Source organism: Alternaria alternata (assembly GCF_001642055.1).
Source record: "Alternaria alternata strain SRC1lrK2f unplaced genomic scaffold CC77scaffold_13, whole genome shotgun sequence".
Lineage (NCBI taxonomy): Eukaryota > Fungi > Ascomycota > Dothideomycetes > Pleosporales > Pleosporaceae > Alternaria > Alternaria alternata.
In genome coordinates, this window is record NW_017306202.1 from 68,341 (window position 1) to 85,235 (window position 16,895).

At 51.9% G+C, this 16,895-nt stretch overlaps 6 protein-coding genes across 6 annotated transcripts; 2 read left to right on the top strand and 4 right to left on the bottom strand.

The window, feature by feature from the left end:
* Positions 1–952: 952 nt before the first annotated feature.
* Positions 953–3,234, top strand: CC77DRAFT_150101 (MFS general substrate transporter). The gene has a single exon (XM_018530305.1). The coding sequence runs from the start codon at positions 1,317–1,319 to the stop codon at positions 2,964–2,966; it is 1,650 nt and encodes a 549-aa protein (XP_018384602.1). The 5' UTR covers positions 953–1,316; the 3' UTR covers positions 2,967–3,234.
* A 574-nt stretch (positions 3,235–3,808) lies between these two features.
* On the bottom strand, positions 3,809–4,649 carry CC77DRAFT_150142 (hypothetical protein). The gene is made up of 2 exons (XM_018530306.1): positions 4,495–4,649; positions 3,809–4,433 (listed from the first exon to the last, which is right to left on the bottom strand). Exons 1-2 carry the CDS (start codon positions 4,550–4,552, stop codon positions 3,931–3,933), a joined length of 561 nt encoding a protein of 186 aa, XP_018384603.1. The 5' UTR covers positions 4,553–4,649; the 3' UTR covers positions 3,809–3,930.
* A 1,497-nt stretch (positions 4,650–6,146) lies between these two features.
* On the bottom strand, positions 6,147–6,635 carry CC77DRAFT_1062351 (hypothetical protein; the record flags this gene model as incomplete). Its single annotated transcript, XM_018528512.1, has 2 exons — positions 6,147–6,484; positions 6,572–6,635. 2 exons carry the CDS (start codon positions 6,633–6,635, stop codon positions 6,147–6,149), a joined length of 402 nt encoding a protein of 133 aa, XP_018384604.1.
* A 1,334-nt stretch (positions 6,636–7,969) lies between these two features.
* Positions 7,970–9,066, bottom strand: CC77DRAFT_938312 (hypothetical protein; the record flags this gene model as incomplete). Its single annotated transcript, XM_018534603.1, has 4 exons — positions 7,970–8,566; positions 8,613–8,694; positions 8,759–8,865; positions 9,013–9,066. 4 exons carry the CDS (start codon positions 9,064–9,066, stop codon positions 7,970–7,972), a joined length of 840 nt encoding a protein of 279 aa, XP_018384605.1.
* Positions 9,067–10,674: 1,608 nt separating this feature from the next.
* On the bottom strand, positions 10,675–12,643 carry CC77DRAFT_1031984 (hypothetical protein; the record flags this gene model as incomplete). Its single annotated transcript, XM_018526704.1, has 3 exons — positions 10,675–11,780; positions 11,828–12,405; positions 12,453–12,643. 3 exons carry the CDS (start codon positions 12,641–12,643, stop codon positions 10,675–10,677), a joined length of 1,875 nt encoding a protein of 624 aa, XP_018384606.1.
* A 124-nt stretch (positions 12,644–12,767) lies between these two features.
* CC77DRAFT_991198 (hypothetical protein) lies at positions 12,768–16,567 on the top strand. The gene is made up of 2 exons (XM_018536343.1): positions 12,768–12,941; positions 12,996–16,567. Exon 2 carries the CDS (start codon positions 13,064–13,066, stop codon positions 16,496–16,498), a length of 3,435 nt encoding a protein of 1,144 aa, XP_018384607.1. The 5' UTR covers positions 12,768–12,941; positions 12,996–13,063; the 3' UTR covers positions 16,499–16,567.
* Positions 16,568–16,895: the final 328 nt, after the last annotated feature.

Sequence of the window (16,895 nt, forward strand, 5' to 3'; positions counted from 1 at the left end):
TCGATCCCAATCCGGGGTGTCGCATCAAACTAGGGGGCTAAGGGCGCACATTCGCTTGACGACAATCGACGTGGTTGGATCTTGCAAACTGCTGGGAGGAGAGTGCGGGCGATCTCAAGTGATAGAGCCGAAGACACGCTGAAACTCCTCATGATTGCGAATGCTCCCACGAATGCCGAAGGCCGAAATTTGAGCCAGAATTGAGTGGTTGTTGCTGTCGCATAGTGATGACGGACTTCATTTCTAACGCGAAAAAGCGCGTAGTTATGCCTGACCGCGCCAGTTTCGCGCTGCCTGGGCTCGTTTGTAGAATGCGAACTGCCAAACCAAAAGAAGGTATATCGAGGCGACGTAGTAGCTCAGACGGTGCTGCGCATACTCATCCCCGCTTACCAGAGCTTCGTTGTAGAAGAGCTTATGCAGAAAGAAGGTGTTTGAGGGCCATTGGTTGGGTCGGCCATGCAATTAGCTGCGCAGCAAAAGTGGGGCGGATGAACGATCGTGCCAGCCCTGATGTACGTTGTCAGAGGTTAATATAACTGGCTCCATTTGTGTTTCTACCTGTGTTTCCATCGTTTTTGCATCTTGCAATTCTACGCCAGCACACTGAGCACGTTGGTGAGGAGAAACCAGCCGAATCGGGGCATTGCGCAACTGTTCAGCGTGTGAGCGCTTGCAGATCAAATTGCTGCCAGACGTTGCTGAATGCGACACTATCTCGAGCTATGTCTCTGATCGCATTGGCGCGCGATAACAGTCAGGTCGCCGGCTATCGATGAGCAAGTGCGCTAGTAGTGAGGCTCTTCGTATGCTTCTTCAGTATCCCTGAAAGCACGAGACTCACACTAGAGTAGAGACACGTTCTCCATTCACAGGCACCAATGACTTCTGGTCGACTTGGTGGGTTCAATGGACGTGTATGCACTATTGAGGTTGAATGAAAAAAGAAAGCAGTGTTCATCGTCATCAGACCCGCTTCAGATGCAGCGCCGGCACGATCCCGAACTCTAGCTTCACCCGATCCCTAGATTCAGCCGCTTCTCAACTCCGAACAAGCTCAACATGCCAATCTTTGGAACGATCGGAGCCAGGATCGTCCAGATGCACTACCAGGACCTACCAATCTAGTTTGCAGAATCGCATCTCATGCCAGATCTTGTTGTCTGTGCAGAAAGTCTTCTTATCGGAGTTTTACCATGGTGGGCCATATTAAAGTCATGGCGCAAACGCATTCGTCTTTTTCATGTCTCGCGAAAGCTCTGTCGACTTGTTGCCAGCTCCATTTTCTCATCTCTGTGAAGTGAAAGACTCACGCCATGGCCACTCCAAATGCTTCACGACCTGTTTCCTGGTCGGATACGACAGCAGCATCAACAAGGCCACCAAGTCCCGTCAATGTCGAAAAGCTTCCTGGTAGAAGTCGTCAGCCATCCACTGAGGTGGGCTTGAAGTCAGATTCTGATCCTGAGAAAGGACCTCAGCCGTGTTCAAATCAAGATGCAACACCAATCGCTGATGGGGCTTCATCGCAAGTTCGCCCTGCGACTCTCGACTGGGACGGCCCTGACGACCCTTTGAACCCTCATAACTGGAGTGCAGCCAGGAAGTGGTATCAGACATACACGATCTCCGGTGTTGCGCTTGTGGGGACATTCGCATCGTCCGTCTTCACACCGGCCATCGAACAAGCAGCGACAGAGCTGGGCTCGACGCAACTTATCGCGACATTTGCATACTCGATATATGCCCTCGGACTAGCTTTTGGTGGACCGTTCGCTGCTCCTCTTAGTGAAACTTTTGGAAGACGACCCCTCATCTTCATCAGCTTGCCTATCTTTGCGCTTTTCATCCTAGGCACAGGTTTCGTGCAAAGTATGGCGAGTCTGGTGGTGCTGAGATTCTGGGCTGGCTTCTTCGCTGCGCCTAGTCTGAGTATGGGGTCAGGTACGTTGAGCGATATCTGGCCGCCTGAGAAGCGCTCTGGTCCGATGTCGCTTTACGTCGCAACACCATTCTTTGGCCCAGCATTAGGACCAATCCTGGGTGCTGTCGTAACCCAAACACGTGGCTGGCGCTGGACGTCATGGTTGATACTCTTCTTCACCATCATTCTCGTCATTGCACCAGCGCCATTCTTCCGTGAGTCGTACAAACCCGTCCTCCTACGTCGCCGCGCGAAGAAACGCAATCTTCCGCTCCCAAGATCACCAACCGAAGGCATGTCGTTGCCGAAGGTCGTCAGCACCTATGCCACCAAAACTCTCACTCGGCCCATGCACATGCTGCTCACGGAGCCGATTGTGGCAACATTCAACACGTACTCTGCTTTCAACTTTGGCTTGCTGTACGCCTTCTTCGCCGCTTTCCCTTATGTGTTCGAGACAGAGTATGGGTTCGATAGCATATCCACAGGTCTTACATTCCTCAGTCTGGGTGTCGGTGTCATTGTAGCTACCGTTTGCATTGTATCGTTCAGCAAACTTTTCTACCTGCCTCGCGTGCGGAAGGCGGTTGCAGAGAAGAGGCCAGCTCCGGCCTTTGCAACATCACGGCTGGCGCCTGAAAAGCGCTTGCCGCTTGCATTCGCTGGTGGGCCCATTCTCACTATCGGCTTGTTCCTCTTTGGCTGGTCTGCAGCCTACCGTGTACATTGGATTGTGCCAACCATTGCCGAAGCCTTCTTCGGCATGGGCAATATGCTTATCTTCATGGCATGCATGATGTATATTACTGATGCGTACGGACCACTGTACAGTGCCAGTGCCATGGCCTCGAATGCCATATTGCGGTACGTACTTGGTGGAACCTTTCCCCTCTTTGCAGTCCAGATGTTTCGAAGACTGGGCCCCCAGTGGGCTTGTACATTGCTCGGCTGTTTGAGCATCCTGGGTGCGTGTATACCGTTTGTCTTGGCTAGGTATGGTGAGGCTCTAAGAAGCAGGAGCGGATATAAAAGAAGTGGGTAGTTTGGGCAAGTGTGGGACATATCAATCTTAATTTCTCCATGTGGTGTCGTGCGTCCTCTGACATGTGATATGCTCTTGTGCCGTCCGTCGATTTCGCCTAGAAAATCAACGCCGCCGTTCTTTGACACATTCGTGAGTTTTCTCACCTTGGTCTGAAGCTCGCCGTTGATGAGTACGTGCGGGCGTGGTCGTCCTTGACGTTAACCCTTGTCACCGGCCAAATAATCTTTCTGTCGAGTACAAAGATGAAAGAAAAAGCGTACTTGGCCACGAATGTTCTTGTACTTCATCCTAATGCTCGCCGTTAATGGAGCATAGGCAGGCCAAATTGGTTGGTAAGATCGGCTGTGTTGTCCTCGACGTTAACACTTAACACCGACCATCTCTTTCTCGAGCGAAGGAGCAAAAACAAAAAGGAAACAAAAAAAATGTTTATTTTGACACGAGTGGGGTCTGATATCGGATTAGTATATGTCGCAACGTAACATTGTGCGGTATAACGTACTCGAACCCACGCACATTTCTGTAGTAGAGATCTAAGCGGGGCTTAAATCTACCGCCTTAGACCACTCGGCCATCGTGTCGGATGGAGAAACTGGACAAAATTTGGCATTAGATGATAGATAATAGAAGTCGATATCGAAAATGGGCGTGGCCTTCCTGTGTATCACGTAGTCGCTAAGTAGATCGTTGTGACAAGTGGTGACTCTTGTCTCGATGCGGGGTACAGCAGGGGCTGCGTCTCTGCTCCCAATTCGGGGCAACCTCCTCGACCAGAAGCAACAACATTATTCTTTAGCAAATATCAAAATCAGACCAAATGAGTGCATTAGTGAGAATTATGCCTGGAGGTTTCTTATCATATAGAGTCAGTCAAAAGCACTAAACTATGTACACCCAACTATTACCTTCCGAATCAAATTGCTGCACCCGCTCATCACCTTGCCATCGAGACCCTCTTCATCTAAGCAATCCATCGCTTTCCAAGGCTCTGAGCTGCCTGGGCATCATCGGGGTTGTTCTGTGCGAGTGCTGCAAGAATAGATGCAACGTCGTCTTGACGCTTCTGGATGTTCTGGCGCGCAGCCGCGGCATCGTCGGGGCTGTTTTGCTCGAGTGCTGCGAGGATGGAAGCCACATCGTCCTGACGCTTAGAAACAGGAGTGGAGGTGGCAGTGGAGGATGGTGCAGCCTGCTTAGCGGCCGCGGCGTCGTCAGGGTTATTGGCCTCAAGTGCGGCCAAAATGGAAGCCAAGTCGTCCTGGCGCTTGGTGGCAGATGAAGACGAAGCCTGCTTAGCAGCGGCAGCATCGTCGGGGTTATTGGCCTCCAGGGCGGCGAGGATAGAGTCCAAATCGTCCTGACGGCGGAGCTTGACCTTCATGGCCGCAGCAGCGGCATCGGCGTCTTCCGGGTTGTTCGCACGAAGAGCCTCGAGGATGGACGCAACGTCATCTTGAGGGTTGGCTGAGAGATGTTAGATGGACGTTCGATGTTACATGCATACCGTAGAGGCATAGAAGCTTACCAGCAGCGAAGACTGCGCTGGAGAAAGCAGCAACGGCGATGAAGGCTGTGCAACGCATGTTTACTGGTTAACAGGATTGCAAGTGTATTGTAATAGGAGTTGTTAGAAGAGAAGTGACCGGCACAAAGATTACAAGATGATAGAACGGATGGAATAGTAATTGCTCAATTGACCTCAGGACGGCGTCCGAGGGCTAAATACCATGAGCTAGAGTGGTGACGCCAGCGAGACATGACAGCTAAGCTTTGCAGCGTCAAATGTTGAAGCTTGTCCCGAAACCTACTGTAGTTTCACGGTGTGGTACGACCCGAGTAAGAACATACATCATCTCGGTGTTCGAGAGCATTGCATGTCCCGCAGTCGGCAAGGAAGAGTTGGGTTGTTTAGTTTCCGATTTCGGTTTCTCGGAATCAGGTTGGAGCATTGTTGTGTCATGTTTCGGGAACAGCCTCACCATCTGCCCAAACGTAGATCTGAAACGATGCAGCCTCGGTCCCTCCATACGACTTGCGCAGCAGTCGTTGCTTCTTCTGTGACTGTATCACGTATCAGAGCAATCTGAATCCAGATACAGAGGCTCCCCAGACATGCCCCACCATCCATGTTGCGATGCGATTGAGTGTGTGAGTCCCATCATGAGGAGCCACAGCTTTCATTCCACCCGTGTCAAGTCCTTCGTTTGTGATGGCCACAGCCCTGTGATTCCACAGATGCGTCATTCCTCATTATCTCAGACCATGCGTATCCAACGTGTATTGTGATCGGATGAAGGACGTTGGTGCTGTAAGGCGGTCGTAAGAGGTCGAGCGATATACGTTTCATGGACGATCGAGTGGTGCCGACTGCGTTGTAATATTGATGCTACAAACTATCAGTGAGATCCATAACAGTATCGTTGTGATTTAAGTCCATACCTGTTTCCGTGACTTCCGCGGGAAACTACGGTTAGTATCATAACAACACCAGCAACATCGCAATCATGCTCGCGGCATAGCAGCATTCGTGGATATGGGGTTGTAATCGAACAAGTAATGCGTCCTTACTCCAGATTTGTATCGATGGTTCATCTACAGCTTACCCCCGGTGATGTGGGCCGTACCGAGGCAATCGCGGGGTTCTGGGGTAGGCCATCGATGTGTATACCTGTGACGGGAGGTAAGACAAACAATTCGACAAGCACTTAGCATCAAGTCGGACTTTACTATCGCTGTGGAAGGGAAGGCAGTATGAAATGTCCACAAGCTTAAAGCTGAAGTCGAGCAAAAAGCTTGGCACGACCAAGTTCCAATATCGGACAGCTAGAACAGCAGTAGCTCATCACGGAACGTGGCACGGGCATTGACAAGCTTCGGTATCGTCTAGGAGGGTCCAATCGAGTTCATTGAGCTTAACGTCAGTCATCCGCACATGTCATTACCATAGCTAGAGCTTCCGCACGTGCGCTGGGTAAGGAAAGCGAGCCGTGGTGGTAGCTTGCTCTTCAGATTGCTCGTCTAAAGTACATGTTTTACACAATCTGACCGGCCACTAGAGTAGGAAAAGAGGTAGTAGTCGTCCCTATGCACACACCCATCCGCAAGAAAAGTTTTCAACCTTGCGGCACCCCCATACCGTTGACCCCAAATGTCCGGCAGTCCATGCAATGCACACATCTATGCGACGTAGAGGAGCAAGAAGGACATCATGAGCGCGAAAAGACCAGTGGCCTCAGCGAAGGCGAAACCGAGAACGGCGTACTGGAAGAGCTGACCCCTGAGGGAGGGGTTGCGGGCAACACCCTGGATGAGACCACCGAAAACCGTTCCGATACCAACACCGGCACCGGCAAGACCGATGGTAGCGAGACCGGCACCCTGGATCTTAGCGGCAGCGACCATGGCGGCAGCGGTGGACTCGGCGACGATGCCACGCTTCTGGATGACGTTGCGGGCGGCGTTGTTGCGGAAGGCACTGCGGGCAGCGACGAGGGTGCTCTGCTGGGGCTGGCGGGCTGCGAGATGATGGTCAATGGCTGCTTGATGAGCTTGCAGAGCTCAAACCCAATGGCTTGAGCTGCTGCGGCAGGCGCGAGACATACCAGCGTTGGAGAAGCCGCGGGCGGCCACGCGGGCGGCGCCGAAGGAGCGAGCGATGGCAACCATGGTGATGGTGTTGACGGTCGGAGTGGAGATGAGTTGGAGATGAATTGGTCCTTCAATGGATGGGGAGTGGTGGGAGGAGGATGGAGGAGGTGGATGCAAAAACTCGCTGAAGGGTTGATTAGCCGCCAAGAGTCCGTGCGGGAGCTCACATCGGGTTAGCGCTCCCCGTTTACTCCCGATAACCACCACTTCGACCAATGTCTTGAAGCCAATTAAGGCATTTTGGAATTGCTGTGAAAGATGAGAGATTCTATGAGACTTGGTGCTGAGCTGGGAGATCTTGGAGACCATTCCAGCCTTCCGTAACCTACAGTCACCTCAAAACCACATTACTATCAACCGAAAGAACCGAGCCGACTGTCGACATCATCACGCTCAATGTGTCAATTGAGGTTCTTTGGCTTGAGTTTAGACATGGCCTAGATTTATCTGTTGACGAGGACGTTGCAGAAACCTTCTCTACTGTGATATGACTCTTTCTTATGCTCTGCACTTCTTTACATTGCAAACATGTGGCCCGAGTCGACCGTATTCCATGGCACAACAGACACCATACTTCCGGCAGGGAGATCTTTTTCCGATACGACTGGTAGTTCAGTCAAGCAAACAAGGAAAAACCTCAAGCTCATATTTGAGTATCGGTATCATTCACATATTTCGGAGTGCGAACAGGGTTCAAGAGTCATCATGATGAGATGAACTCAGTACAATCCTGACACAAGATCCTAATGCCACCCAAACTGGGATGCAATGAGCAAGAATCAGTGGGTGGGCTTGAACAAATCAAAGTGAACGCACCCAACAACTATATTTGCAGTGTGATGTTCAACGCAGCCGCCATGAATACGGACCAGTCGTCGTCTTGGTACTCAGGTGGTTCTGACTATAAGACCAGTGCGTGATCATATTAAGTTTGCACAAGCTCTCACATACAACATGAGACAAAGGCAAGTAAATGTAGTGCTCGCATCGCATTGAATAGCGACTAAACTAACCCCCATATAAGACTTTTGGTAAGCATGGCCCGTTCCCGCCTCATCCCATCCATCCCAGCCCGTCCCACCCATCTCGGCCGTAACAGCGCAGCTACGTCTCCTCGCATCAACACTTGGTATCAGACTCAAAAGAAAGATTACAATACAATCAAAGCCCCAAGGGACAGTGATAAGAAGTGGTATTCAGACATTAGATGGTCGTAAAGACCGAGCACAAAGTAGGCGTCGACGCCCAACTCTCGTCGCAGGGAGATGACAGATGCAACTCGGTCTCTCCCCGCATGCATGAAACAGTCATTAGATAATCAAAGGAAACGCCTCATCAAGAGCCCATGGTGACTATTCAACCATAGCACTAATAGGCGTGCCAGCGCGGCTCTCGTCCACGAATTCGCTCATCTTCATCTTCTTGTGTCTTGGGCTGTCGGCTTCGATTTCGTCAAGCCGCCTCTTCAGGTCGGCCTCCCGCTGTTTGATCTCCTCAAGCTCTTGTCTTAAGGTTGATTCTGTCTGCCGCGCTGATTGCTCGCTCTGTTCGAGTTCGCTAACGCGGTTCCGGAAGAGATCGTTGATAAGTTCCATTTCCGAGACACGTGTCTTGAGTGCAGTGTTCTGTGCGGCGAGAGTCTCATATGGGAGAGGAGCTTCGAGATGGGAACCGTTGATCGACGAGTTAGCGGGTGAGGGAGCACGAATACCGAATCCTGGGAGCGAAGGCGAGTGGAAATCACCACCATGCAGCGCCTGCTCAAACAGGTGCGACGGTGCGATGTTGGAGGGATGGTTGAAGTTCGGGGTGCCGGTGCGTGAAATAGGCGATTGCGAGCGGTCGGATAAGCCTGAAGAGATCTTGCCTGATGCGCGGCGGTGCTGGGCGAGGGCTAGCTGGCCATCAGCATCGGGATGCGCGGCAGGAAGACCACCTTGGTCACTTGTCTGTCGTGTGTTAGTCGTAACAGTGACTACGAGATGACCTGCATACCCTCTTGCGTCCGCCTGGCCCGCCAGTCTTCACGCGGTTGCGGCTCTTGATGACATCGGTCTTGAGTGAGATAGGTCGTGGCCTGCAGAGATGAGGATGTCAAGTCAGTACATATCTCCTATGCATTTTGTACAGTCGCAACTTACCGGCCGTGCAGCTTCAGGAAAAGGCCACAGGCGTTGCAGAGAACAGCGCCCGTTTCATCGCGGCGCCACAAGGGGGTAGTGCTGGTGCTACAGTTCATGCACGAGGGCTAAATAAATCAGCACGAGTATCGGTAGGAGGTATGGTACGCAGGAGCTCGTTGCTGGGGCAAAGGGTTATCGATAGGTGAGATAAGCCCATAATGATAGAGCGAAATGCCTCGACCTAAAACACCAACGATCACAATCATACGTACCGGAGAACCAGCTTGTCCACCAGCGGTTGCGGGCGCAGAAGTTGCATAAGTCATGCTGAGTCCATTAGAGGGTTTGCTGGTTTCCATGTTAGCGGGCGAGTTGAAAAGTCCGTGGTGCAAGGCTTGGCGTTTGCGATAAGCCAGTCACGGCCGGCACCCGCAGCGCTGCACGAACGTTTTTTGTCAGTCGCATCTCAGCCATACCGCATCCTCAAAGGCATACACTGCTACTTTCTCGATAGGATTCCAACATAGATTGCCATGTTCACCTCGAGGATGTAGTATAGCCGGGTCGCGACTCATCAAAAAACGACCTGTTTCGTAGCCCGCCTGCCTTTCGAATGGAACATACCTAAGCGGAGACGGCATTTTCTTCTCGGGCGTCCCTTTCCTCATATTATCATTATCATTACTGTTCATGTTCGCTGCGGGGCAGTTCGATGCAGCTGAAGCTAGCGTCGCCAGCGAAGGCAGCTGGATCGAGGCATTGCTGCCATGCCGTTGTTGGGTGTATGAAGCCACGGTCGAGCTTGAGGACGGGCGTGATATATCGTGGCCGATCGACGGCAGCTTGTCTTCGAAATTGGTGGTTGGCGTCTTGAAGGCGGGCAGGTCGAAAACCTGCAGAATCGAGGGTCTGCGAAACGAATCGTCGACCTGGGGCCGAGGGAGGATAGAGGTAGCCAGTGCGGAAGCCGTGATGAAGTATTAGGGTCGAGAAACGCGTGGCGCCCCTCGAGTTGCTGATAATGTACTGGATGGGATCGGGCACGCTTTGATGATACACACCAAAGAAGACGCGAACGGGTAAGTGGTGCTTCAAAAGAGTGTGGTATTAAGTAAATGAGCGACGATAAGGAGCGAAGGACAGAAGGACCACAGCTACAAAACAGTGTTGAAAGAGTGTCTGTTGAGAGGAACGAGCACGACAAGAAATTGAGCTGCAAGGTACAAGATACGTTCTCTGCGCGTTTGTGGGTAAGTACTAAGGGGTCATGACAGTGCGTATCGACCTATCGATATCCACCCATCTCATTTAACCCTAATCACCTGCATGACCTCAGAACTGCTACCCCCAAGCGCCCCTCCAGTCTCTTTTGAGCCGGGCCGTTTTACTGCTGTAGTACAAGCTTCGCCGTCGTGATCTAGAGTGAAGGATTGCCTTTTCAGCAATCAGCCTTCCGGGATTATATCACAAGCAAGTTCAGCACATATCACAGGTTCAAATTCACTTTCATCAACGCCACGCCCCAACCTGCGAGACCCACGAACAGATATCGTTGAAACGAAACAACCGTCCCGTCAGGCGCGTGATGGTTCACGCAGATTTGGCGCTTATGCTATTGCCCCTGAGGCTCAAATCACACTAGTCCCACAACAGCCATGCACGTCTGTGCACATACCTTACACTAGACCAATCACGGCTCACCTTGTCTCCAACTTGTGGCTGTCACGTAAATAAAGGGTTCAAATTGGGCGGGCAGCCGTAGCGTGAACCATGTTGCAGTCTGGAGAAGGGCATGTTCAGGGTCTTTGATCGTGCTATATCACGTACCTGTCTGTACGGCTGTAGTTGAAGACCATTTGATCATAGTGGTAGCGTTTGAACGAGCAACCGTGATCCCACGGATACATCCCTGCGAACCGCGCGGCGATTGCTGATTATCTACCAAAGGAGAACCAACCCTTCTTGGCCTGCGGCTTCTCCTCCTTCTTCTCCTCAACCGGCGCCTTTTCTGGCTCTGGTTCCTGCACTTGCGGTGCGCGTCCAGGATACTCGACGTAGTTCCACGCTACATCGAGGAAGAGAGGCTTGACTGGTACAGGCTTCAACTTCGGAGGCCATGTAACAAGGTTCTTGAGATCAACCGAGCCTGATGATGGGTATTCGTTCAGTCTCTCAACAACGGGTGCGGCATTCGCCAGTCCGGCCTTGGACGCGGTCTCTGAGTTTGCAAACAGTTGCGAAAGCGCCACAACACCTCGGTAATGCGAGTTCAGATTCTCCAGATTCTTCTTTAGCGTCTGTGTCTGTTCACCTGACACTTCCATCTTGGGTGCGCTCGAACTTGAAGGTGATTGGGATCTTGGAGCTGATGCCGCTTGGCTTGCCAACGTCAATGCTCTGTTGCAAAGCGCCAACGCTTGTTTTGGTGTCGACAAAAATGCATACGAGTGCGACAAGTTTAAACACTTTAGCGCTTGGAAATATGCGCGCTGTCCGTCGAGTTCAGAAATGAAGCCAGTATCGCGAGCAGCACCTCTTAGGTCTTTGACCGAGTCAATACTTTGCAGGATCGCATCGTACAGAGCGATGCGCTCTCGCAGACGTGCCAGCTTGCGGCCAGTGGGTTCCTCCCGTTCAACCCATTGCTTGCCGTCTTTACGCGGCCGTCGCGGTTTCTGCGGGGGATTCGCAGGAAACGTGAGCCCATCGTCTTTGCCAACAAGCACTCTGTTCCGCCCAACTCTCCATGATATCAGGTCATAGTTGACAGCCAGGTTCGTGACACGGAGATCCTGCATACGCGCATCGCCCTCGTCGACACCTTCCTTCTCAAGCTCCTCGATCGCCCTTCGTGTTGCATCAACCGCGTCCTGGCTTGCGATGAGGATATCGTCGTACGCGTTGGCTCGGTCCTTGGGGGATGAGGTGGAGGTCGCGGATTGGTCAAGAGCAGCAGAGGCGGTATCGACAGATGCTAGAGCCTGCCCAATTGCGGCATCCACCACGTTTGCTGTTCGGCCTCGCCATGTGATCTGGGTGTCTGTGTGACTGTTAGCGTTGCCTGAGTCATCGGATTCTGTTACTTACGAGATGAGGCTGCTTCCTCTTCCTTCAAGGCTGCCGAGTCAAGCTTCTGCACAGCCTGGACTAGCTCTGCATCGTCCTTTGGAAAATACTTGATTGCAACCGCCGGAACACCCACAGTACGTGGAATGCGACTCTGGTACGCAGCATAGCGTATGCTTGGGTCGGTGGTACCTGCCATGACATCCTTGAACAGGTCCTTCCTCGTAGCTTTCAACAAAGAGCTGTAGATGACGCGCGCCGCCGAGTAGTTGGTGAGACAGGGAGCCCAGCGCGAGGGCGAAGCATTCTTGCTCTTGATGCCCTCGGCTTGCTTCTCAAACTCGTGCGCTCCAGCCAGAGTGTATGCATATGCTTTTGCTTCAAGCACATCCGTTTCGGAAGCGCCGCTCGCGCTCGTGTCAGAGATGAGATCTACAGCCTGCTTTGCATATTGAATGGCCTTGTGCAGGCGAGAAAGGATGTGTTGGCGTGTAGAACCAGTGATGCTCTTGTCGGCGTTGTCTTCAGAGTGAGAAGCCTTTGTGGCCATGGCCTGCGCCCATGCGCGTTCCGAGTTGAGCAGGAGCACGTGAAGAGCCCTGCTACAGTCAGTTTCCGAGACGGCATTTCCGCAAGGTGCTCCTACTCATTGTTGTTCTTGATATCCTCTGCCGTCACCGGGGCCTTTACGGCATATTTGGCGTTCTTGGGTGTTGCCCGCCCAAGCTTCTTGTTCACGATTCGGAGACGGCGCGACAACTGGCCGTGGTAGGTATTGTAGTCGCCTATCAGGAAGGCCGACTCGCGGTAGTCGGTCACAAACTTGGTGATGTCCATGGCCCGGTTGGTGGTAGGGGAGTGCAACTGTGGGGATGCGGCTCATGTGGAGGGGCATCAATTGGCGAGCTATCCATGGCCCTGCCAAGCGAGTCGGAATCTCAGGTCATTGTCGCGCCGTAAACTTTTCGAGACATCATAGACGTCGGGCCCGCCATTGCCACGCGCACTACCCGGCTTTTCTGCTGCGTTCTTTGCTTTAGGCCCCTTCTTTTGAGTCGACGCTCTTTTTTTTCGTTTCCTGTCCTACAACCTTCCCCAGTAATCGCAATTGCACAGTTTGGAGGCATGCGCAAGTGTGGGCAAGCCCCAATACCAATTCTGTCACCACCACAACAACTGACTGTCCTAGTTAATAGGACACTTTGTAGCTTCTGGTAATCTGCGCTGGCACCATCTGCACTTTCCACAGTCCAGGTGATGCTCGAGCGTGCTTCGACATGCCTCGAATCCGGCGGACGCCAGCTCTTCCGCGCTCCGAAACCATGTCTACGCAGCCGGCGCGCGTTGCCTTCCACCCTTTGGCACCACGGTGCAGGCGATCTCACTCTTCCCACCTGGTCGGCCGCGGCCTCGATTACCCAAAACACAGGCGGTGACGTGGATGATGCAGCGGCAAAGAAAACTATTGGGGACCCAAGACGGCAGGATGGTGTTTTGCTCGACTTTCTGTACCCAGAGAAGACACTTGCACTTCTTAGACGACCACCCGTTGAACGGCTCAATGCACCAGAAACGAAGCTACGGCGGCCGTGTACGAATGGAGTTCGCTATTTCTCGACAGCACAAGCGCAACCCTCAAGCCACGAGGCACAATTAGACATGGACGTGGTGGAACAGGCCAAGAAGGAAGCAGCAGAGCTATCGCAAGGCTCAGGTGCCCATAGAGCGCTTCGAAAATTTCTAGATTCGCCGCAACCTGGGAAGCAAGAGTTAGCATGGCAGCTGTACACTGCTGTTCCCGAACACCGCCTGGCAAGTCCATATGCAAGAGCGCGACGTCATCTCATAGATTACCTCAGCCAAGACGTCGTTCAGGATGGCAACTCTGCGGTACCGGAGCGAATTCTTCAGGTGTTTGGTGAGCTACCATCAGCCGTTCGCCGGCCATCAACACGTCAAGCAGCTATCAAAGCATATACTGCACTAGGAATGATTGGGCCAGCAATCCAGCTGCTGGAGGAGCCCGGACATTCGAGTCTTAATATGTATGCCGGCATGGACGTCATCCTTCGACGAGCCGTTCTGGACGAGCAGTGGGATCTTGCTTTCCGTGTCTTTAGGACGTTCAGACGGCGGACGCCCAGAATCCGTGGCATGTCTGTATACAAGGCGATACGCTTTGGAGATACGCTCCCAAGCCTATGGGGTGAGGTGGCACAACTACCAGAACTGCTAGAACACTTCCAGTCTTTCTTGCGATATGTCGACGAGTTTCAGCACGAACTCAGGTCTTCGCGACTATTGAAGCGTGACTTGGACTGCTTTGTCATGAGCTTCGTACCCCACGTAGTGGATCGTGTTCTGAGCACCGGAGAACTTGATGACGATTTTATTTGGAATTATTTCGTCGGGCTTTTCGACGACCTCCATGATCTTCAGCTCCCTACTCCCGCCTGTTATGAGTATGCTATTCGACGGCTACTGGAGCTCCCACGCTACCAACAATACAACAACCAGCGAAAGATTCCGCTTGAGCTATATAGAAGATACCGACAGCTATATCTCGACCAGACCGAACCCATCATCCAAGCAAGGCCATCAGTGAATCTGATAGAGTCTCTGATCTACCAGCATTCTACCAAGGGTGGCCTGGGACGTGTCCAAGACCATGTACAAGATCTGCGCGCTTGGTATCCCAATCAGCCGCTACGCCAACAAGTTCTTAGGCACTTGATTAACGTATATGCGGATGTTGGTGACACTGAGAAGGTGTGCAGATATGTCGATGAGCTTAAGTCAGCTTACAAAGACGAAGTGACGATCAAGGTCCTGTCATCACTCCTCTATGTGTACGCTCGAAGCGCAGATGTCATCGGCACGATCACGCAATTCAAACGTATACACGAGGAGTTCCACATGAATCCAGATACCGGCTGCTGGAACATTCTACTGCTTGCCTACGTCCGCGCTGAAGATCTCGACGGCGCTCTTGAATGCCTCAACAATTGCTTGGGCTCGGGTGTTGTACCAGATATCTACACATTTGGACCCCTGCTCGACTTTTGTGCTCATAGAGGTGACGTTGAAGCTTTTGAGACACTGTTCTCGAAAGCCAAGAAGATGGGTGTAAAACTCGACACGGATGTTCATGCAAGAGCGGGCTATGTTGAAGCCTTTGTGAATGCAGGGGATGAAGAAGGCGCCCAAGCAATTGCGCAAGGCATGCTCAATAGTTGGAAGGCGGGGAGACTACACGGACGACCTCTCACACACACTTGGAACCTGCTGATCCAACAGCGTGCTCTGGACCGCGACCTGGTGGGTAGCAGAGAGCGATACAAAGAAATGGTCGAAAACGACATCCCTCTGGACAGTTGGACCTATAGCAGTCTAATGCGAGCATTAGTTGAAGTAAAGCAGACCAATGCTGCTTACAAACTGTTGAGAGTCACGATGCCGGAACAGGGACTTCAGGTCCACGCACTCCACTACGCTATAGTCATGATCGGCTTCGTTAGGGAAAGACAGTATACCCAAGCGGTTCATGCTTACGAAAGGATGATGGAACGCCAGGTCTACCAAACAGAGAGCTCTCGCCAAGCCTCAATACAGGTGCTCGGTTCGGCTGATCTTCAAAGGCTAGAGAAAAAAGGTGCCAAACATCCAAACTATAAACTCCTTAGGGTTGAGGAGGCACTTGAAAAAATGCTTGTTTCTGTTACAGCTCGAGAGGTCGCTCATCGACAACCGGGACTTGAACGATCGACTCGGATACACGACCCCCGTGCTCTTGTACAGTCCTACTATGGCCTTATGGTATCGCTGTACAGCGCTCGATCAGCTTACAATATTTGCAAGAAGCTTTTCCAAAAGGCTGGAGCGTTAACGCCCGACGTCAACAATTACACGACACCATTGACCCTTACTACGTCGATGATGGAGGCCTATTTCACGGCTGGCAAACATGCCGAAGTGGCCAGGTGTTGGAAATTGGCACGTGTCTCAGCCGCAAACCTCACAAAGACCTTTCACCAAGTCATGCAACAACCTGCTGCCGTCTCCGATAACCCTGAACCCCCCGACCTTCTTGATCAAGACTCTCTTGTCGACCCTTCAGTTCAACAACGCTTTCAAGAATCGCGCATATCAAACAATCGTCGCGACATCCTCACTAAGGCTTCCCGCATCTACATTCGTAGTCTGCTCGCCCAATCTGAGGATCCCAACGCTCTGCTAGAAGCCCAGCGTACTATTCGCGACCTTCTTGTCAACGGTTTCACCATTGATACTTTGACCTTCAATGAGTTTATTCAACAACTCACTCTACGCGCTCGTCTCATCGACGCCTTCACCATTTGCGAAGCATACCTCATGCCACGTTTCCCTGGTTGGCGCGACCTTGTCCCCAACTACATCCGCAAAGACCGCCAGGGCTATCAGTGGATGGAGCTTCGCCACCACGAGATCAAGACGACAAGCGTACTTCCGCGGTACAAGACTTTGGTCTTGCTAGCCAAGGCCCTTGACCAAGTTAAGAGCGACGAAAGAAACGGTATAGGTTATGATACTGATGCGGAGGCTTGGATGACGGAGATTCTTGAGCGTAGCGCGCCATTGACTGTCAGGGCTATTGATTCAATGCCTAGGACATTTGATCCTTTACAGCAGAGGCACTTCAACGGTGTTTTGTAGGGAGGTGCTGTATATATGTACAATACGTAGTGTATCACGATATGAACGAATTGCATATAAAACGTTTTTAGTAGACAAGTGAAATTTCGTCAAAGCTGTTCCACTTCTAGGTCTCAAGTCGCAAGAAGAAGCTAATCAGACAAGTAAGACGATACCACTACTCTTTTCTGTTAAGTCATCAATAACGTACCCATCTCATCACACTGATCTAGCCTTGCTGTCCTCCATCATATTCGTTATCGATCTAATCCATCGAAATCCCCCCCATCCTCCTTCTCTCACACTCTGCCTCGTCGTACCTTTCGCCATGCGAACTCTCGACGACACCATATACCAACGTTCGTACATAAGGATGTATTCCCTCTTCTTCTCGCTCAAAGCCTACGCCACTGCTACT